The 22,423-nt window shown below is 45.9% G+C and overlaps 1 protein-coding gene across 1 annotated transcript; it reads left to right on the top strand.

Annotated features, from left to right (window-relative positions):
- Nucleotides 1-3,574: 3,574 nt before the first annotated feature.
- Nucleotides 3,575-22,221, top strand: LOC141988453 (serine protease 27-like). Its single transcript, XM_074954244.1, has 6 exons — nt 3,575-3,680; nt 12,657-12,683; nt 15,061-15,223; nt 15,437-15,708; nt 21,243-21,412; nt 21,928-22,221. The coding sequence occupies exons 1-6, from the start codon at nt 3,575-3,577 to the stop codon at nt 22,219-22,221; spliced, it is 1,032 nt and encodes a 343-aa protein (XP_074810345.1).
- Nucleotides 22,222-22,423: the final 202 nt, after the last annotated feature.

Below are 22,423 nucleotides of genomic sequence, written 5' to 3'. Positions count from 1 at the left end.
ACACTCAGACCCTGGCTTGGCAATACAGAGATGACAAGCCAAGTTGCCTGTCCAGTACAAGGGCTTGTCAGGAATGTGGACTTTTGCACTTGATGATTATCCCATTCCCACGTTGCTGGAGGAAGACTTGGTGAACCATGTGAAGCTAGCCAAGAGGAAGGGAATGGTCACCTGCAGCCAGGCTAAACAAGCCTTCACACCTATCCCTGTTTCTGAGCCTTCTACAAGTGCCCTGTCTGTGTTGCAGAGACCCACACTGAGGTGGTGGAACCAGATGTCATGCCAGTGACTACAACAGCAGTAGTGGATCCAGTCCCACAGACCCAACAAGAACCAATCCCAGAACCGGAACCTGGTGGAGCAACCAGCACCAGAACCATTGCCAGCACTGAATCCAACGCTTGCAACCCCATGTGCAACTCCAGCGCCGGAGGGCACCACCGAGCCTGCACTGGTAGCAGCAGCTAATCCTGCGCAAGAGGCTTAGCCGGAGCCTGAAATACAACCCATGGGTGGAGGTGGAGGAAAAGAAGAAACCTAGGAGCAGTAGGAGTGGATATCAGAAGGGGCAACCCAAGACAACACCCTCCCACCAGGGACAGCCCAAAGCCCCACCTACACCCCAAGGAAAACCCCAGATACCTTATCAGCCCACCACACCATTCTCCAGCAACCCACCTCTCCCCAGTGACCAGTCAGCTGGGCGATGTATTAAATGTAACGAGCTGGGGCATGGGAAGGCCAACTGCCCCAAGAACCCCAACAGATTGCAGTTCATTGCCCATATGGAAGCTATGCCATACATAGGTGCCGACTTCCTCTTTTCCCGGGAGGTGCTTGACCTCCTCTATGCCCCAGGCCCCATTCCCACTCCACCCCATCTCCCAATTCCCCACCCCTGCTCTGTCCTTCCCCTGCCTCGACCCACCCCTGCTCTACCCCCTCCCCTGCCTCTTCTCACCCCCACTCCTCCCCCTCACCCCCAGCACCTCCTGCACACCGCTGAACAGCTGATCGCAGTGGGTGGCAGGCACTGGGAGGGAGGGGGAGGCGCTCATCCTTGGGGCTGCTGGTGGGTGCTCAACAACCCCTATTTTTTTCTGTGGCTGCTCCAGCCCCAGAGCACCCACTGAGTCAGGGCCTTTGGCTCCATACGCTTAATCATTTGTGTGGCCCCTCTCTGGTCCTTTTCCAGTTTCAAAATATATTTTTTGCGATGTGGTGACCAGAACTGCACGCAGCATTCAATGAGTGGGTATATAATGGACTGATATGGTGGCATTATGCTATTTTCTGGTTTATTTTCTATCGATGTCCCAAGGGCTCCTAAGATTCTTTTTTGACGGCTGCTGCACATTAAGTGGATATTTTTAGAAAACTATCCATGATGACCCCAAGAGCTCTTTCTTGAGTAGTAACAGTTACTTTAGATACCATCATTTTGTGTCTGTCATTGGGATTATGTTTTCCAGTGTGCATTACTTTTAATTTATCAGCATTTTTTGACACGTTACTCCCCAATCCAGGGTGCCCCCTGATGTACTGGGGTACCACTGAGCCTGCTGTTCCATCACTCCCTTACACTGTCCTGCTGAGCCAGGCCCTCAAGCCTCCTCCAACACACACACAGGTAGGGACACACCCAACTGCAGAAAGACACAGACACTGAGATCAGCTCTGCATGGGAAGACTCGGCTAGGGAATTGTATTGTCTTGCGCTGCACAGAGAACTGCACAACGTAAGCTCATGAAATTCATCCCCTCCTTCAATGTGGAAGAAGATATGCACAGCTTTTTGCCCCTCTCTTATGAATTCCACACACTTGTTTTAGAGAAAAGAAAAACAAATTTATTAACTACAAAGGATATATTTTAAGTGATTATAAGAGATAGCAAACAGATCAAAGCAGATTACTGAACAAATAAAACAAACACGTAAACTAAGCATAATACACTACAGAAACTGGTTACAAGTAGTAATTTCTCACCCTAAATATTGTTTTAGGTATTTATTTCACAGGCCAGACACCTTTTCCAGCCCGGGCTCAGCTGTTCTCCCCCCTCTTTTGTCTTTGTTTCTTAGATGTTTCCAGCTGTTAACATGGGCTGGGATTCAGTGAAGACTGAACACGGATTAAGTCAGTCCCTTGTCTTAAACAGGTTTTACATATGGCGGGAACCCTTTGTTTTCCAGTGTGGTTCCCCCCACTACCCTCAGTGGAAAACACTGGTATTCTATCATGGAATCTAGTCACAGGTGACTTAATCACATGACCCTGCAGTGTGAAAGCAGCCATGAGTCAAAGGTTGTTTCTAGCATCCCAGGAAGCTTCTCAGGAAGGTGGGAGATTAGCATCTTCAAAGTCCAATAGCTTCCCCTAATGCCCCTTCCAGGCTGATTGCATTCTGTCTGGTGGGTGTTCCCCAGGTGTAAACCAACTTATAGTTGTTATAGAGTCAATATTCCTATGATACAGAAATGGTACTTGCATACAAATAGAATAATCATATTCAACAAATCATAACCTTTCCAAAGGTATGTCACAAGACCCATCTTGCATAAAATACATCTTCAATAGGCTGTAATCATATTATAACAATATTTCTACAAAGAATATTAGGTGTAACATCTCAACTTTATTAGCATTTTTATCAATTTCCTGGAAGAAAAAATGATTGATAAAGGTTGTAGATGACACAGAAAATGGGGAAGTGGTAAATAAGGACGAGGACAGATCAGTGATTTAGATGGATGTGGATCACATGTTAAACTGGGTGCGAGCAAACACTATGAGAATGATTAAAGGATTAGAAAACCTGCCTGAGAATGAAAGACTCAAGGAGCTAAATCTATTTCGCTTAAGTAGGTTAAGGGGTGACTTCACCCCAGTCTATAAATACCTAGATGGGGAACACATTTAATAATGGGCTCTTCAGTCAGGCGGATCCAACTGCTGAAAGTTGATGCTAGACAAATTCATATTGGAAATAAAGTGTACATTTTTAACAGTGAGAGTAATTAACCTTTGGAACAACATACCAAGGGTTGTTGTGGGTTCTCCCTCACTGAGATTTTTTAAAGCAAGATCTGCAGTTTTTCTAAAAGCTCTGATCTAGGAGTTATTTGGGGGCAGGTCTCTGGCCTGTGTAATACCAGACTAGCTGATCACAGTGGTGCCTTCTCACCTTAGAATTTATGAACCCCCCCGTGCTAACTTTACTCCAATTACAACCTTAGCTTTGCCAGAGCACTATCATTGGCCAGCTGTTCTTGGCACATTCAGTTGCTCACAAAACAGGGAAGTTAAAATCATAATACCGTAACCTTGACCCTTCCACTTTTTGGTTCGTTTCCCAGGATGCCTGTTAATGGGGAATTCCACATAGAGCAGCATGAGAATTGTCGCACCCTATTCACAGGCAGAATTTAGCAGCATCTATGTTTCCTTGAGTGGCTCATGAGGGGATGGGTCAAATCTGTTCTCTCTCGATCTTGGGAGGGCAGAGGCAGGAGCCTTGTCTATAAAAACCTGCCCCGGCACATTTGTTTCCCAACTGGGCTTTGGTCAGAGTGATGGAGCCAGCTGGGTTTGGCCAAGACAGGACCAGGCGAGGCTGGATCAAGGGGCATCTCTGCTCCTGCCTGGCCACAGTACTGCTGGTGATGAGCCTGGTGCAGGGTGAGTGTGGGGTGGAGTGGAGATGAGAGACAGGGCCCTATCTCCCATGGGGAGGGGAGAGAGACACCGGCTTGAGGAGAAGGGAATTGGGCTAGTGAATAACAGGAGAATCCAACACCTTCACCCTTCATAGATACCCCTCCCCATTTAGCCCCTATTTCTGCATTCACTCTTGAGCCACCCCATTCAGTTCAGCGGGGATTGTTAACTTTGGAAGCTACAGATGGTGAGTTGAATAGGAACACTAAGACTTTTAGCTGTTGCTGTGGATAGCAGGGCTGTTTCAGGAGTGTGGGTATGTAGTAGTGGGATTTTATGTTTGTATTTTACCCTTTTTAAATAGCAGAAAGGAATGTCCTAATGTGCCATTGGTAAAAATGAATCAGCCAGAATTTGTGTCTGGGCTGATTTCAAGGCAGTAACAGACTTTTTAGGGTCACCACTTTGTTGTAGGTTTAGCATTTTAAAATAAGTAAAAGAATGCAATGATTGTTTTAGGGTTTTTTTTTGGATTGCAACTTGATGTTTTTGTTTAAAATGTTTTGTGTAAATTTAGTTTTGTTTTCTGTGTGAATAAGGAATGTGTGTGTAAAGAAATAAGTGTAAAGGCCATCACCAGACCAGATGTTCTAGGAAGGAACCAAAAACAGACACAAGGATGCCAGGAGGCTGCAACCCGCCCCTATTGAAATGTCAAAAAAGGGCAAACGAACAACTCTAAAAATGAGACAGGCACCTACCAGTGGGGACAAAATAGCTGTCATCAAAACCAGCATGGAATAGCTCCCTAAAAAACTTAAATTGTTCATTTTTGATTTTGTTTGTTAAGAAAACAAGCACTCGTCAAACAACAATTGATTACAGCATCACGGTGCAAAACTCGTCGGTCCCAAAGAAGAAAAATCACTATATAAACAGGGGGACTTGCCATAAAACTTTGGGTTCATCCTGCCAAGACTTCCCCGGAGCATCGTATCGTGACAGAAACCGGCTCCTCCCTACCCATGATCAAGCTAGCTGGCCGCCAGTAACTAGTAACCAGTAACTAGCCCCTAGTAACTATAACATCGACTGGCGGGACAATGTGTGTGTGTGATTGAATGCATATGCTACTTGTTGTATCTTCAATAAACGCAGCGTATTGCCCTTTCCCCTGAAAATGATCCCGTGTGCTTCTTATAAGCATAACATTTTTGGTGGAGAATTGCAAAAAGGGGAAGACATGCACTGTAATTGTTGAAAATACTGCTAAAAGATATACCATATGTATAAAGTGATCGATCATTCGGGTGTGCACACCCCCGGTCATAGAAGTGCTGGGTAATAGGGAGAGAATTAGAGTCCTTGCTCTGACCCATCTGTCGGGGAAAACTATGCAAATAAAATATATGCAAACTGTGTATGTATACACCCCCCCAGTCGTAGAGGTGCTGGACCCTAAGGGGGAGAATTAGAGTCCTCGCTCCTACCTGTCTGTTGGGGAAAAATTGCATAGGTGAATATACCCTCAGTCGTAGCAGAATTGAGCCCAAAAGTTAGGGGGCTTAGCGTTCCCCCCTCCAGATCTGTGAGGCAGAGTTTTTAGTGGGTATAGACTGTTTGTGTTATGTAAGTCCCAGCACAAATAAGGCAAATAAGGAGTAGATTTCTATAAGACCTCACTGTGAAGGATATAGAAGTGTGGAATATTGTTATGATTTCACAATTTAAAAATATAAAGGTCTAAGGAAAGGGACCATGAGGTGTGGGGGCTAGTTAAGGAGCCCACCCTCCTTGCTAAATTGGTAGTAGACCAAAGCCTGTGTCCATGAAAAGGGGTGGTTCAGTGAGGAAAGCAGGATCGGGCCCAGACAAGCAGGGAGGCAACAAATAAAGAGATTGGAAAACTCTCTGGGAGCCCTGAGGCCATAGTGGCAGGAGTAAGAAAAGGAGTAAGTGCAGGCCTGTGAAATTCAGATCCCTGAAACAATACTGGGAATGGTAATAGCTGAATTAATAAAGGTTTCATTTTAAAAAAATAAGCAAGTAATTTTTTTAAAAGGTAAGAAGTTAACTCTGCAGAGGCTGGAAGGAATTAAGCAGTTAAACTTTGTAAAAACATTTTTTTAAAAAAGTACTATAAAAAAATCCTTGGTTTCTTTGCAGCCATTCTGAAGAGAAAATGGGCCCTTTTCCAAAGGAATGTCTGAAAATAAGCCAGGCAAAAAGACAATCTAATTTAAGTCATTTGACTATGAACAAGTTAGTCAAATTTGCTAAAAAACATAAGGGGTTTCTATTGGAACTGAACTGCCCCCAAATTTATACAAATGTAATCTATGGACGGTTGTGTATAAATATATTGTGTAAATATGTGGAGTGTTTAGAACCTAAACCAAGACTCCTGGCTTGTAAAACTTTGCTTTGTATGTTTAAAATAAATTGGCTTTTGTTTTGTTTTTAAATAATACCGTTAACAAATTCACCCTTTAACTCCCCTATGTGGCCAGTGCTATAGACAAAGAGCCAATCCTGGCGTTTAACCATTGATTATAGAAAAAATAAATAAGGGCACCATTCCTATGGCCCCTATTGTGGCTGAAATGACACAGGTCATACAAAAAGTGCCAGCCACATCTAAATATTTCTCAGTTATTGATTTGGCCAACCATTTCTTTGTCATACCCCTACATCCGGACTCACAAGATCGGTTTGCCTTTACAATAAAGGAGCAACAATGGACCTTTTGTCGATTGCCCCAGGGATATCACAACAGCCCGGCTATTGCCCATCAGCATGTTGTGGGTATGCTAGACCAGTTGAGTCCACAAGAAAGGCCTTTTGTGTTTTTGTATGTAGAGGACATTTTAATATTGGAGAAACTGAGGCACAAACTCAAACACTAACGGAAAATGTTTTGGCACTAATTCAGAAGACGGGGTTCAAGATAGCCTTAGACAAGGCTCAGTTGGAGGTACGTCAGGTTACATACCTGAGCATAGTTGTTAAACAAACAAACAGGTAAATCAAAGGAAGGTAAGGGCACTGGTAAAAATTCCAGCCCCTACCAATGCCCACTCTTTAAAACTTCCGCTGAAGGAATTCCATTTTTTTAGACCACACATTTATAAATATGGTGCCATTAACTTAGAAGAGGAAGTCATTCAGGGATATTTAGACAATGGATCAGCTCAGCACGCCGAGCTCCAAACAATTTATCAGGCTTTAAGGCAACATGAAAATTCCCCACGGCCCGTGTAGATTTATGTTAACAGTGATTTTTGTGTGAAGGGGATACAGTTTTGGATTCATGACTGTTATAGGAATGGGTAAAAAGCAGCAAATAGAAAGAATATTGTCTATTCAAAGGACTGGAAATAAATTTACCAGTTGGTAACAAAGAACCCTAAACAGTTGTAGATGTGGCATGTAAAGGCATACAGTAAAGGAACGGGTATGGAGGCCACCTGGAATTATCGGGTAAATACAATAGCCTGACAGCATGACATAGCAGTTGTAACCATATATATATCTGTGTGAACACATTTAAGCCAACAAAAAGCACGACAGTCCGACCTAGCCAAGTTAAAAAAACAAAAGAAAATCTGGAGTTACTTAATATAGCCCATCAGTTTATGCATAAAAAACTGAAGGGACTTTAAAAAGGCGAAAGCAAGTAGCAAAATAAAAGTGGATAAAAATAATATTAAACCATGGGTGCGAAATCATGTGTGTCGCGCTGAGGACAAGACCTGTCCTCTGCACTGGCAATCCATAAGGCACCAATGAAGGCTTGGGCCGTGGCACAGGGTTCAAATTAATTTTATTCATAAATTGCCAAAAAGTAAGGAAGAATTCCAGTATTTATTGGTGATAATTAACTCCTTTTCAGGACTGGTGAATGCATTTCCTACTAAATATAAGAGCACCAAGGCGGTAGTCAGAAAGTTCTTTAAGAAGGTAGTATGTAAATATGGCACTCCTGAAAGAATAAATTCTGACAATTGGGGAGCCTTTATAAAAATAAAAAAATCTTTACAATAATAATACAAGCCCTGGGAATTAAACAAAAGCTCCATATACCATACCGGCCTCAGTCCTCAGGCCAAGTCAAGCGCACAAATCACCCTATTAAGGAAGCGCACCAAAGGGTAGTAAGTCACACACAAAAAACCTGGCCGGATAAATCGCTTCTAATTTTGGCTGCCATTCTCAGCAGTAATAAACTAAAAACAAAAATTCAACCCTTTCAAATTCTGTTTGGACATCCAATGCGCCTAATAATTAATCCTAGTTACTTGGTACAGGGTCAAAAAAAAGAAAAGCTCTAATATAACCCAGCATAATTCTTTTCAATGGCTCAAACAGTTACAAAAAAATAAAACCACCCTCCAGTATAGGGTTAATCAGGCCATCGAACATATGAACAATAAAGTTCAGAAACAAAAGCCCACAAGAGCAGCCCTGTAAAAAACAGGGAACCAAGTCATGTACCTTAAAATGGAAAAAAGGGGTCACTCACTGGAATCAAAATGGATAGGCCCTTACTCCATAGTAGAGGGCCTTAGCCCATTGGTATACCACACTGAAAAAGATGGAAAACTGAAATGGGTCCATGTTTCACAAATTAAACTGTTTACATAAATCATGATGTTTGAATTCTTTGCAGAAAAGGACATCCCAGAACCTGAGCCCGGGGCACTGCTTCACCACCAAAATTTTAATCCACAGCAAATGAGACCGCAGTGTAAGGTCTGGCTGTACCCGCTTCCGGGAACTTTTAGTGCCCAGATAATTAGAGCGATCATGGGAGAAGATGCAGCCCTCCTTAGAAGCCAATATTTAAGGAATAATTCACTCCCCGCCAACCAATCATGAATTCCTACCTGTAATCCGATAATCCTCATGGAATGGTATAATAAAAACACTAGCCAAATCTTAAAACCCCTAAAAAATACCAATATGTATGCCTAAAAAAACCCCGGAATTTAAAGTTTACCTTATAAACACCACAAAAATACCAAGCCACTGAGAAACAGGGGTTAAAATAAAGGGTCCCTATGGAGATACCACCTGGAGTTCCAGCTACCCACAGTTACCATATCAGTGGAATGAGCCTGTTAAGACAGGAATAATACTAACAGTCATTGTGGGATACTGTCCAATACCCCGTAGTGAATTGAATCTCTGGTTCCCGGACACATGCACCAAAACCTGGACCAAAAACTATGCATTCAAAAAAGGTACCCCGATTAAAATAAAAAACAAAACAAAATTGTTTGTGACTCAAAGTAATCCAGCAAAAGTCTTTTAAAATCCACAATTAGTAAAAATAAAAATTGGTATAAACTGGACTCAGTTAAACATGTCTAAATGAAAGCGTAAATGTTCACCCTACTCCCTTCCTATTATAACGGCCTAAATAAAACACATCAACACGCCAATGGCCGAGCAAAACAAAATACAGTAAACACCATATTAAAAAATTGGTTTTAAAGCAAAAATTATAAATACTATAGACCTAAAGGTAATTCAAAATACGTTAAGTTCCTTGTCACAACTGCAAAATAGTCTCATTCACAAGCAGGCAGATACTACTGTAAATGTGGTACAAATAAGTCTAAAAAACTTAAAAGCAACATAAAATATGTGGCTCTGGCTAAACACCACTTCCTAGCTGCTGTATAAACAAATAAAATTAAAAACTAAAACTGCCTTGGACATAAAATGTACTAAAATGCACATTGTTAGTTTAGTATCACGTAAACACAAAATGTTTTGGGTACTATCTAGGAATGTTCGGGTATTAATGCATCTTTTAAAGCAACAAAAAAGGTCCTTGTTTAACACCTACAAATATAAATAAATGCAATATGTTTCCAGCATGGTTAAGCCTGATTTGTTATTAGTTGAAATTATTGTTAAAATTGCTCACCACCAGTCTGTAAAAACAAAAATATAAAAAGTAAGCCCGTTCCCAAAATTGACCATGGAATCCTTTTGGCTGCCCCAGGTATGGGTCAGTGGGCCAAACAAAGAGAAGAAATTATTGGACTTCCAAGGGTGTCCCAAGTAAAGCCCTCAAAAATGGATGTGCTTGTCCCTATCTGTCAACACAAAACCATGCAGCAAAAACACATAACTGGAAACGTGTGTCTAAAACAAACTAAAAAATGTGACATGTTTTGTACAACGAACAATGTGCACGTGTTACACCCTGGGAAACGGTATTGTGGGAGGATGCAAGTATTAGCCAACCCCCAATAACTACATGTAAATGTAATGCCCATGTGTTATATACTAGCAATCACACGGACTATTTACCAAAAATAAAAAAAGCAGAAAGCACCGTAACCGACACCCCGGTTAATTTCTCTGTTCCCCTTGGCCTAAATTAGCACAATCTAATCTAACTAATCACTTGTTGTCAAAAACAAAGGTGACTCAGTTTTTACAACAAACACAAAAAATATTTTAAAAGATGTCATTCGAATATTACATGCAAATAAAGACATGCTAAAAATTGCTTTAAATTTAAAAAAAAAACCCACTAACAGCCTATCACTGGTACGACATTTTTACAGGCTGGTCCCCGACCTCTAAAAGCATATTGTCTATTATGTTTCACCCGTTACTAGTTGTGTTAATATTGTCCTGTGTTTGCTTGTTGGAAATGTGTTGTATGTGCTGTTAAACAAAAAGAAATGTTTGTTAAATTACAACCACAAGCTTAAATTGCCTCTCAGTATATTGCTATAAAACAGTTTAATAAAATATGACCCACGCAAGAATTGTTCTTGAGGGGCCAAAAGGGGGACATGTAGTAGGATTTTATGTTTGTATTTTACCCTTTTTAAATAGCAGAAAGGAATGGCCTAATGTGCGATTGGTCAAAATGAATCAACCAGACTTTGTGTCTGGGATGATTTCAAGGCAGTAACAGACCTTTTAGGGTCACCACTTTGGTGTAGGCTTAGCATTTTAAAATAAGTAAAAAAATGGAATGATTGTTGTTGGTTGTTTGCATTGCAACTTGAGGTTTTTGTTTAAAATGTGTAAGTTAGTTTTGTGTGTGAATAAGGAATGTGTGTGCAAAGAAATAAGTGTAAAGGCCATCACCAGACCAGATGTTCTAGGAAGGAACCAAAAAACAGACGCAAGGGCGCCAGGAGGCTGCAACACGCCCCGATTGAAATGTCAAAAAAGGGCAAAATTAACAACTCTAAAAATGAGCCAGGCACCTACCAATGGGGACAAAATAGCTGTAATCAAAACCAGCATAAAATAACTCCCTAAAAAAACTTTATAAAAAACAAAAGAAAAAAAAAAGTAAAACAAGCACTCAAACGACAATTAATTACAGCATAATGGTGCAAAACTCATCAGTTCCAATGAAGAAATGTCACCATATAAGCAAGGTGCCTTGCCATGAAACTTTGGGTTCATCCTGCCAAGACTTCCCTGGAGCATAGTGTCGTGACCGGCAGGACCCGGCTCCTCCCTACCCGTGATCAACCTAGCTGGCCACTAGATTGATCCGGACTCTGGACTGGTAACTATAAGATCGACTAGCAAAACCACGTATGTGTGTGTGTGTGTGGTGTAATTAAATGCATATGCAAATTGTTGTATCTTCAATAAACACGGCTGTAGTAGGTTGAAGGCAGGGTACCTTGCCAGCAGGGTCTGGGAAGGGCCAGTCCACCTCACTCGATCTCCGGACTTTGCTTGCTGGAGGCAGGGGGGAATCAGCGAGCCCTGTCAAAGTATGGCTCCAGCCTGCACTCAGATGGAGCTGCAGATAGCCAATTCAGGGTGGGGCAGCAAGCACAGTCCCTTGGCTAGGGCGTGCATGCAGGCAGAGCAGCAAATAGGCACGTAGCCCAGGCTCTGGTTCAAGGCCAGGTGGAAAACAAAGTCACTCAGCTCCAACCCGCACTCAAAGTCAGTTAACTCAGGCTTTCATTCAGCTAGCCTGAGAGAGGGGGAGACTGTCACCCACAGCTTGGGTGGCAGCGGGGGACGCAGGCCCTCCCACTCCACTGCATCCCGGCCCAGGGCCCTAAGGGTGGTGGCGGGGTCTGACACCATGTCAGCGGGGATCCAAACTGCAACACGCTGTCTCACCCTCTGCCAGCATTGCATCCAAGCAGGGGTCTTCTACCCCTGGGCCACTTCCACACTCCCCCTCCAAGGGTACATGCTGATCCAGTGAGGTAGTGGTCCCCAGCCTTTCTTGTGGGAGGAGCATATGGCTATTCCCAGAAGACTGTGGCGGGCGCTGGGCACCCTGCCACCGAAATGCCACCGCCAAGAAGCAGCAGCGGCAAGAAGCGTTGCCGGCGAAATGCCGCGGAGAAATGGCAACGCTTCTCAGCAGCATTTCGGCAGCGGGGTGTCCTGCGGGTGCACAAAAATGCCCCGGTGGGCGCCAGCGGGCACCATGTTGGAGATCCCTGTGGTGAGGTAAGGTGATCGGCGGGGGCTCAGTTGCCAGCAATAGCTTTGCCGGGGTTGGGCCAGCCATCTGTCTCCTGCGGGGCCGGGTCATCCAGCAGTCCAGGTGGTCCGGGCCAGTTGTCTGCACTCGGCAGGCCTGCTGCCACCTCCCAGCATGAGAGCTTAGGGGAAGCATCTGTCCCCTCCAGTGGCTGGCCCCCAACTGAGCTTCTGGGTCCCACCTTTATACTTCCAGCCCCGCCCCTTGGCTTCCAGGGGGTGGAGCTAGGGGGTAGGGCTCCACCCACCAGGGGGTGGAGCCACCTTCTTCCTTTGTGTCTGCAGCAAGCCAGTCCATGTCACTACAGGGGCATATTGCTCTTTCCCCTGAAAAAAATCTTCTTATAAGCAAAACAGGAGGAGCCTCAGAACTGTGGGTGAAGCTATTGGCACCCATTCCCCCAGACACAGCGTGTCAGACACCAGGAATGACTGGATAGCCCCTCTCCCCCACAGACACACAGTCATAGCTTTCTTTTCTCTTCGTTTGCTCCATAGGTGCTCCAGTGAGTCAGAATCCAGCAGGTAAGACACCCATGGCAGAATGCGAGACTTACCTGCCCTGGTCATTTGGAATGAGAATTAGGTGGGGGGCCAGGGAATACTGTGCTGTGATTGGGTGTCCCAAGCCCGGAGGCCTTGCTGAATGCCTCACAGTCCTACCCCACCCCACCCCAGGGAAGAGGAGTAGAGGTGAATCCTCCAAGCTGCCTAGAGAGGCTGTGGGGAAGCAGCCAATCAGAGAGAGGCTGCAGGGAGCTGCCAACCTGAGCCCCGCAGGCTCCTATAAAAAGGAGCTGTTGGACAAGGCAGAGCAGTGTCTCTCTGGAGCCTGAGAGCAAGGATGGTGGTCTTGGCTGGCTGGAGCCAGGCTGCAAGGAAGGGACTGGGGCTAAAAGGGAAGTGGGCCAGGGAAATGCAGTAGCAAATAGTTAAAGGGAAGCAGCTGGTGGCTACTATTTATAGGATCCCTGGGTCGAGACCTGGAGTATTAGGCAGGCCCAGGTCTATCTCTGCCCCATAGTCCCAGTGGCTAACACCCTGAGCAAGGGAATAGCCCAGAGAGGGGGCTGTAGACCTGGAAGAGGGTCAGTAATGGTGGGACTTCTTAACCCCCAGAAAGGGGCTGATCTATAGACAGGGACCCTTGGGACAGGGCTGCAGGCTGACACCAGTGAGGGTACTGTGATAGGCCCTGCTGAGCTAGAACTGAGCTCAGGGACAGGGCTGAGGGTCAGAGAACAATGGAGGGTGCTGTGATAGGCCCTGTTAGAGTGTGTACCCTGGAAGGGGTCTGTTTTGTGTTCGTTTCGCTTACGGACTGTGAGTGACTCGGCCGGAGGGTGAGTCACTGAAAAACCTTCCTAGGAAGGTTAACAGCCAGCCAGGGATCACCGCGAGCAGCGTAGATCACAGAGAGAGTGCCGGCACATGGACCCTCAGTAGGAGGCTCTCTGGATACCCAAGAGCATCCCACCACAGACACACACACAACTTGTTACCCAGACATTTCAACTTGGACACACTGGATTAGATAAAACAAAAAAACCTACAAAGAGAGAGATTTTAAGTGAGTATAAGTAAAGAGGCATAAAAGTCTGAAATAGTTACAAGAAAAAGAAAGATAAAACACCGCTAATGTCTAACTTAGCAGACTATGTTAAATTTGAAGAAAAGTTTTGCTCACCACATGCTCTCAACAGCCTTACTGGCCAAACTTTTTTGGCTAGGACCCCTGCCTCTGTTTAATGGCTGCCTTCTTTGTCCCTTCTTGTGCAGTGAATCAATGGACAGAGAGAGAGGGAGAAGGGGGGGTATCTAGGGGTGTCTGCCTCTACTTTATATAGTCCTGTCCCCCTTCTGAGATGCAGTTCCAGCTGGGAGTAGGGTGACAGGCCTTCTGTGTATGTGGGAAGTCCAGGCTGTTTCTTTGCTAAGATATACATTTTTCACCTGTCCCTTTTTCCTGCCAAATAGTGGCTGTTTATCAGGCAATGGCCCATTGGCCTTGTTTACACCTGGATGAGGAGTCAGCTTGCCCTGTGTCTCTGAGGAGCTGGTTTGGCCACTCCCCAGACTTGGAACATGTTTGAGTAACGTCATACAGGGGAATCTTATAACTTCACATGCAAAGTGGCCACACAGGTTTTACCAGGACAATACTGACCAGCAAATTATGACTTTTCCAACAATACCTCACAGGGCAAACTTTGTGCAGAGATTATTACAATAGCACACCCAGGGGCATATTCTGCCACAATGTCTAAGTGCTGGTGGTTAAGGAGAGGTTGGTGAGGGGGAAAGCAGTGAGCGGGGGCGGGGGGGGTGCTGTTTCCACAGACGCAGTGGATCACTGTGCATTGCGGGTGTACAGAAGACAGGGGACTGGGCTCTGGAGTGTAACGGAGTTGGGTGTGCAAATTGTTGCCTGCAGAGGGATCGAGCAGGGCTCACAGAGTGCCTGAGAGGCCAGCAGCTGGTGGCTGGGAGAGTTCCCCCTGGTAGGCACATCAAGGGCTCCCTCCCACTGGGAGCAGGGGGTAGTGGTGCAACCGGGACACTCTGGATCACCCCGAAAAGTGTCATAGCGCTCGTGGGAGTTGGAATGGCACAGGTAAGGTGTCCGCAGCAAAACACCAGCATTCCCTGCCCTGGACATGTGGAAACAGAATGTGTCTGGGAGCCAGGACTCCTGGGTTCTCTCCTGGCTCTGGGAAGGGGACTGGAGTCTGGTAGGTTAGAGCAGGGGAGTCTGGGATATAGGACTCCTGGGTTCTTTTCTTGGCTCTGGGAAGGGAAGGAGTTGTTCTTTTATCTTCAGGTCATACTAATAATTATTTACACTCTCCCCACTTTTGCTCCCTTGCCCAGGGATAATATATTTCCCCTCTTTTCTTCCCAGTCTTTGGAAAGCAGTTGGTCTCAGGGCGCATCTTCAATGGTCAAGATGCCAAGGATGGGGCCTGGCCCTGGCAGGTCAGCGTGCAGAGATACACCTCCCACATCTGCGGAGGTTCACTCATCTCTGAGAGCTGGGTGGTGTCAGCAGCTCATTGCTTCCCTCAGTGAGTACCCCAGGCAGGGCAGAGACAGTGACTGTAGATGCTCTGGAAAGACTCCCTCTCCCGTTCCACTGGCTTCCTGTTGTGCACAACATCCCTGTGTGGATGTTCCCCAGCCGCTCCACCCCAGAGCTGCCTGCATCTCAGTGCCAGGCGAGCCATGCCTGTGAGGCGTTGCTGGGTGGCTTTTCCCTAATCAGATTTTTTTTCATCCAGGTCTGTACCCAATTCAGCGTATCGGGTGCAGCTGGGAGAAAACCAGATTTACGGTCAAACCCGCATCCACTCGTTCTCATTGGTGAAGCAGATCATCCCCCATCCCAGTTATAACAATGCCACTCACCAGGCCGACATCGCCCTGGTGGAGCTGAAGAATCCGATTTCGTTCACAGCCACCATCCGCCCTGTGCGTCTCCTTGATGCCTCCATCCGTATGCCCGATGGGAAGCCCTGCTGGGTGACTGGCTGGGGGAAAACTCTCCCACTAGGTGAGTAAGACTCGTACCTCTTAGAGGGGTGGAAGGGTATGAAAAGGACCCAGCACCAAACAAAGGTTATAGGTTGGAGGATTGCAGCTTCATATGTACACAGATGGCCTGTGAGTTACAGGATTACATGGTTAAACAGTCACCATCACAGCTATATGGTTATACCACCACGGTTTTATGGTTGTACAGTTATGCAATGATACGTATATGGTGCAGATGTGATGGAGACCTGTGGTGCAGTTCCCTTTCCGCTTATGGTGCCTCCTGCTGGTCGCTCTGGGGATTAGCTCAGTCCTTCAGCTACTCTCTGCTCAGCGGTCTCTGCACTCATCTTCTCTCCCTATGTGGCCTATCTCGGTGCTGCCGCTTCCAGTCCATGACTTCTCCCTATGGCCAGTTCACTGTGTCTCTCCCCCTTCCAGGGAAATCAGTCTTTCTGCACCAGCTGTCTGTCTGGCATCTCCAGTGCCCTGACTCACTGTCCTACCAGCTGCCCCCCTCTCTTGCTAGCTACTGGATTTCTACAGGCCCTGCCTGTTCCTGTCCAGGATAGCCTGTTCCTCATCAGTTACATAAGAGCGGCCATACTGAGTCAGACCAAAAGTCCAGCTAGCCCCGTGTCATGTCCTCTGACAGTGACCAGTGCCAGGTGCTTCAGAGGGAGTGAACAGAACGCAATTATCAAGTGATGCATCCCCTGTTGCCCATTCCCAGCTTCTGGCAAACAGAGGCTAGGGACACCATCCTGGCTCATACCCATTGATGGACCTATCCTCCATGAACTTATCCAGTTCTTTTTTGAACCCTGTTCTAGTCTTGGCCTTCACAGCATCCTCTGGCAAGGAGTTCCACAGGTTGACTGTGTGTTGTGTGAAGAAAAACTTCCTTTTGTTTGTTTTAAACCTGCAGCCTATTCATTTCCTTTGGTGACTCCTAGTTCTTGTGTTATGAGAAGGAGTAAATAACACTGCTTTATTTACTTTCTCTACACCAGTCATGATTTTATAGACCTCTTTCATATCCACCCTTTGTCGAGTCTTTTCCAAGCTGAAAAGTCCCAGTCTTATTCATCTCTCCTCATATGGAAGCTGTTCCATACCCCTAATCATTTTTGTTGCGCTTTTCTGAAACTTTTCCAAGGCCAATATATCTTTATGGAGATGGGTGACCACATTTGCACGCAGTATTCAAGATGTGGGCGTACCATGGATTTATATAGCGGCAAGATGATATTTTCTGTCTGATTATCTATCCCTTTCTTAATGATGACCAACATCCTGTTAGTCTTTTTGACTCCTGCTGCACACAGTTTTCAGAGAACTATCCACAATTATTCCAAGATCTCTTTCTTGAGTGGTAACAGCCCATTTGGACCCCATCATTTTATATGTATAGTTGAGACTATGTTTTCCAATGTGCATTACTTTGCATTTGTCAACATTAAACTTCATCTGCCATTTTGTTGCCCAGTCACCTTGGTCTGTGAGATCACTTTGTAACTCTTTGCAGTCTGCTTTGGACTTAACTGTCTTGAGTAGTTTTGTATCACCTGCAAATTTTGCCACCTCACCGTTTACCCCCTTTTCCAGGGCATTTATGAATATGTTCAATAGGACTGGTCCCAGTACAGACCCCTGGGGGACACCACTATTTACCTCTCCCCATTCTGAAAACTGACCGTTTATTCCTACCCTTTGTTTCCCCCTCTTATCCCATCACAGCTTACTTTTCTTAAGAGCTTTTGGTGAGGGACCTTGTCAAAGGCTTTCTGAAAATCTAAGTACGCTATATCCACTGGATCACCCTTGTCTACATGCTTGTTGACCCCCTTGAAGAATTCTAGTAGATTGGTGAGGTGTGATTTCCCTTTTCAAAAGCCATGTTGACTCTTCCCCAACAAATTGTGATTATCTATCCGTCTGACAATTTTGTTCTTTACTGTCATTTCAACCAATTTTCCTGGTACTGAAGTTAGGCTTACAGGCCTGTAATTGTCAGGATCGCCTCTGGAGTCTTTTGAAAAAATTGTTGTCACAGTAGCTATCCTCCTGTCATTTGGTACAGAAGCTGATTTAAATGATAGGTTACAGACTACAGTTAGTAGTTCTGCAATTTCACATTTGCATTCCTTCAGAACTTTTGGGTGACCATCTGGTCCTGGTGACTTATTACTTATTGTAAGTTCCCTTCTGCACCTTGCAGGGCCTGTTCGGCCACTGCCAGTTTCTCCAGCAGCTCCCTCACCTGCTCCTCAGACTCCAGCCATCCTTTTTCCTTCAGGGTTTGGGTCATGTTTTATTTCTGTGGTCATTCCCTTTTTGATCTGGTCCCTTTCTGTTCCAACCATCATCTTCCTTTTCCTTATTACCCCCAGACAAGAGCCTGGATGGAATACCTTTTCTGCCCCCTCCATCCCCCCACATTCTCAGTACAGTATTACTGTTATGGGCTTCATGTTCCCTCGTCCTGGGATCCTTACCCTTTTCTGAGCCACTCCTTTTTGTTTTTTGTTTTTAATTATAGGGGCAGTTCTTTTTTATGTGTTCCACCTCCCCACATGGAAAACAGCACCCTCCTCTACCTACCCTCTTAGCTGGTGGGACTCTTTTGGGTCCCCTTACAACTCCCACTGCCTGGGGAACTTCTTTTTCACAACATAAATAGGGGCACTCCCTTTTCAGGTGTCCCCTCTGACCCACAGGCATAACAGAATTTTGGCTGGGCCTCTGACCTCCTGGCCTTGGACCTCCCCCTCTTGGTCCCAGTCCCTCCGGCCTTCCCCCTATCTTCTCTCTTTGACATTTAAATAAGTAATGCTACCACTCCAAAATATTCAGCAAGTATTTCTCCAGGCACAAGTTTGCCTCCCTCAGTGTTTGTTGTTCACAAGAACCTGCTTCAATAGGGCCTGGATCTGCCCTTGCTGTTTGTCTATCCCCTTCATTGGGTTTGGCAGGTCGGGGCCCAGTCTGGGAGGGTATTGCTGCCCTCTGCAAAGAAGGCCTCTGTCCAAGGTGGCTCCATTATCTTTTTCTCTTATCCCCTCACCTCAGTGGCCCACACTCTCCAATTGCATTGAGGTGACCGTGCTATACAGTGTCTCTTGGTCCCTTTGCATCAGGGCCTGCCAACTCTTACAGCCCTGCACCTGATGTTCAGTCCTCTGAATTGTCCCCTTACCTCAGGGGAGACCGAGTGCCCGCATTCTCCACCACTTGTGTTGGGGTTTCCTCTGCTTGTGATGCCTCTTGCTGGTTGCTCTGGGGATTAGCTCAGTCTTTCAGCTGCAGCCTCCTCTGCATCTCTCCACCCATCTTCTCTCTGTATGTGGCAGCTCTCGGTGCTCCCACTTCCAGTCCATGGTCACTAAGTCCCTCCTCTTCTGGGAAAACAGTATTTCCAGACTGCCTGTCTGGCTGGTGTCTCCAGTGCCCTGAGCCACGGCCCAGTGGCTGGTAGGGGAACCCAGGCCCACTCTCTACACGGGGTTCGATCCCAGAGACCCTATAACATGCAGCCTAGGCATGTATTGCCTTAGACCTTGTTATTGCTTCCCTGGGCTTTTTCCTACCTAGCTGGCTCCCCACTTCTCTGGGTTCACCAGTTTCTCCACTCCCTCCTCTCAGGGAGTCTATGCAGCCTGCCTTCCTCAAGCCACAAACACTCCTTCCTCTTTCCAGGGAGTGACTGCCCTTCCCAGCAGCTGCTCCCACCTCTTGCCAGCTACCTGGCTTTTGACAGATCCTGCCTGTTCCTGTCCAGATGAGCCTGTTCCTCATCATTTAACTCCCTAGCTCGCAGCCTAGTTAGTATCTTGGGCCCATCTGGCCACCCCAGCTCTTGCCGGGAAAGTGTGCGGTGCACACCCCATCACAAGGTCTATAAAATCATGAATGGTATGGAGAGAGTGTATGGGGAAGTGCTATTTACCCCTTCACATAACACAAGAACCAAGGATCACCCAAAGAAGTTAATAGGCAGCAAGTTAAAAACAAACAGGAAATACTTCTTCACACAATGCACAATTCAGCTGTTGGAACTCAACCCCAGAAGCTGGGACTGGATGAAAGGGATGGATCACTCGATAATTTGCCCTGTTCTCTTCATTCCCTCCGAATGCAACTGGACTGTCTTGGAAGACAGGATACTGGGCTAGATGGACCATGGGTCTGACCCGGTATGGCCGCTCTTATGGTTAAACAGCCACAGTTGTACTGTGACACAGTTATATAGTTATAGAGCTGCACAGTTATACAGGCATCATCATACACAGGTCTGGAATGATTTGGGGTTTTTTTCAGTCAATGTTGATTTCACAGTACATACCCAAACTACCAAAATAATTTCTATCGGTAATAATCTACATTTAAAGATAGGCAAAGAATAATGAGGTTTGAGAACTTATTAGATTTTGATTTAAGGACATTTACTTTGTATTTTTTTGACATGGCATATTGACAATTTGTGTGTTTTAAGGTTATAAAGCTTTAATTCTTTGAATCTCAACCACTACTGTCATTATATAATTATTGCCTGACCCCCTCCCATAATCTTCCACAACTGTGAAAGTTTAAATCAATAAAAATGAAAAAAGTTTTACCCCATAATTTTGCACAACCGTGAACATTTAAATTGATGATCAAAAATTTCTTAACAATAATTATAATTTGATGGATACTATTTTTATTTAGGTTATGGGGGATTTAATTCCTGGCACAATGAATGGATGTCCATATTTGAGGTGTGTGCGTGCGCCCTAATATGGGTTTCAAACCACTCCTCTTGGTGTAGTTTGCACCTGTATATTTACTGATGCAGGCTCAAGACCAACAGGAAGCAGTGTCAGGGTGAGCCAAGCAGCTGGCATCAAGCAGTGTCAAATTGCAAACCTAGTTGTAGCACTGGCCTGGAACTGAGCAGCATCTGCTCAGAGATTTAAACCCATTGAACCAAATCAGGGCAAATTGATGTGTAAACAAAGGGAAGAATTTTCAAATGCATCTACAAGCCATGGTTTCAAAGGGATTTAGGCACTTAAAGGCGCAGACAGGCTCCTAACAGGGTATTCGTGCAGGTAAGGCACCTAATTCCCTTTGACTCTCCATTAGACTTTGGTTGCAAAGTGCCAGCTTTTGTAGTTGCCTTGGAGTTTTTCAGAATCCCACTGGGTGCCTTCCTGTGTCCATAGGTGCCCAATTCCCTTTGACAATCTGGCCCCAAGTGTCTATAATAAGACTTAAGATCCTAAATCAGTTCAGGGCTGCAAAGCTGAGCAAAGCAACCCTTAAAATACTTTTCAAATCTGGGTTGCTGCCTTTAGCTGGTGTTAAACTGGCCAACTGCCCCCCGCTCCCTCCAACCCACTAGATCCCACTCAACTCCCAGGCCAGGGATAGAACCCAGGAAACCTGGATCCCAGCCCCTCCCAACCCCACTCCTCTCTCAGATCTGGGAATTTCTTACAGACCCTTAATGTGACAGCTTTTTATGTGACTTCCACTCATGCCACCCTGCCCTCGCGCCTTTCATTGCAGACAATTCCTCCCTAGCGGAGACGCTGCAGGAGCTGGAGGTGCTCACAGTAAACTCCACGATCTGCAACGATCATTTCCGGGAAGCATTAGGAAAGCCTGTGGGTGACAACCCCATCAAAGATGACATGATGTGTGCCGGGCCGAAGAAAGGCTATAAAGGGACTGCCTGGGTGAGATTCTCTAGACTCTGACTGAGATTGGGAGACGCCTTTTGTGCTCGGCAATACACAGACCCCAAAAAAGATCAGGGTTCCTTTTCTACTGGGTGCTGGACAGACGCCCCCCAAGGGGCGACCCTATTGTTCCTGACCCATTGTCCATGTTTGTTCAGTGTTGTGTGTTGGGGGGACCCACCAAACAGTGGGCCTGGATGGAGGGGCTGAGCCCTGACTTCACTCCCCAGGGTTTAGACAAGACACACCTCTTGGCTTGAGGTTGTGACCATAGAGTATAAAGTCATCAGGGTCCATCAGCCCATCCAGTCGGGCCTACTGTACAACCAGAGCACACCTGCAGCCAGATATCCCTTCACTGAGCCCAAAGACTTGTGTCTGGTAAAGCATCTCCCAGAAAGGCAGCCAGCGGGGATGTGAAGCAATCGAGAGATGGAGACTCTACCATGGCCCTTGTGGATGATGGAGACTGGTCCCCTCCATTCAAACCCCATTTCTTTCCCTCTCTCTAGGGTGATGGTGGGGGACCCCTGATGTGTGAAGAGGATGGGACATGGTACCTTGCTGGGACTGTGAGCTGGTTCCTGACGAGGACAGTTAATGGGTTAACCAGTATTGCCCCCGGTTACCCTGGAGTCTACATCCGCCTGAATGCCTACAACGATTGGATCAAGGCAAACGTGCCTGGTGTGACTTTCGCGGAGCCGAACTTTGCTCTGAGCAGTCTCACTCCAAATGGCACTGGTCCCTCTGCCACCATCCTCAGGGTCCTTCTCCTCACTGTGTTTCTGCGGCTGACCCTGTGACCCCCTTCCTTATTTGGGTCCCCATCCCACACCAGCCCTTCCTCATCCTTGGTGCAGATAGACCATGTCACCTGGGACACTAGACCCCGGTGATCACATCCTACACACTATTGTAACAATCTTTGTGCAAAATACTCCTTGTGAGGTATCATTTGAAAAGTAAAAACTCTCTGATCATTCGTATCCTTGTGTCATGTATGTA

This window comes from Natator depressus, chromosome 6, assembly GCF_965152275.1.
Source record: "Natator depressus isolate rNatDep1 chromosome 6, rNatDep2.hap1, whole genome shotgun sequence".
In the NCBI taxonomy this organism is placed as follows: domain Eukaryota; kingdom Metazoa; phylum Chordata; order Testudines; family Cheloniidae; genus Natator; species Natator depressus.
Note: the sequence above shows the minus strand (reverse complement) of the source record. Positions and strands in the feature narration are given on the sequence as shown.

What these genes read in the sequence shown, in the direction of transcription:
- LOC141988453 (XM_074954244.1), top strand. Translation starts at nt 3,575, where the DNA reads ATGGAGCCAGCTGGGTTTGGCCAAGACAGGACCAGGCGAGGCTGGATC. An exon ending in GCAGCTCATTGCTTCCCTCA is followed by an intron (nt 15,224 to 15,436) that starts GTGAGTACCCCA and finishes TTTTTCATCCAG; the next exon opens with GTCTGTACCCAATTCAGCGT. An exon ending in GCTATAAAGGGACTGCCTGG is followed by an intron (nt 21,413 to 21,927) that starts GTGAGATTCTCT and finishes CCCTCTCTCTAG; the next exon opens with GGTGATGGTGGGGGACCCCT.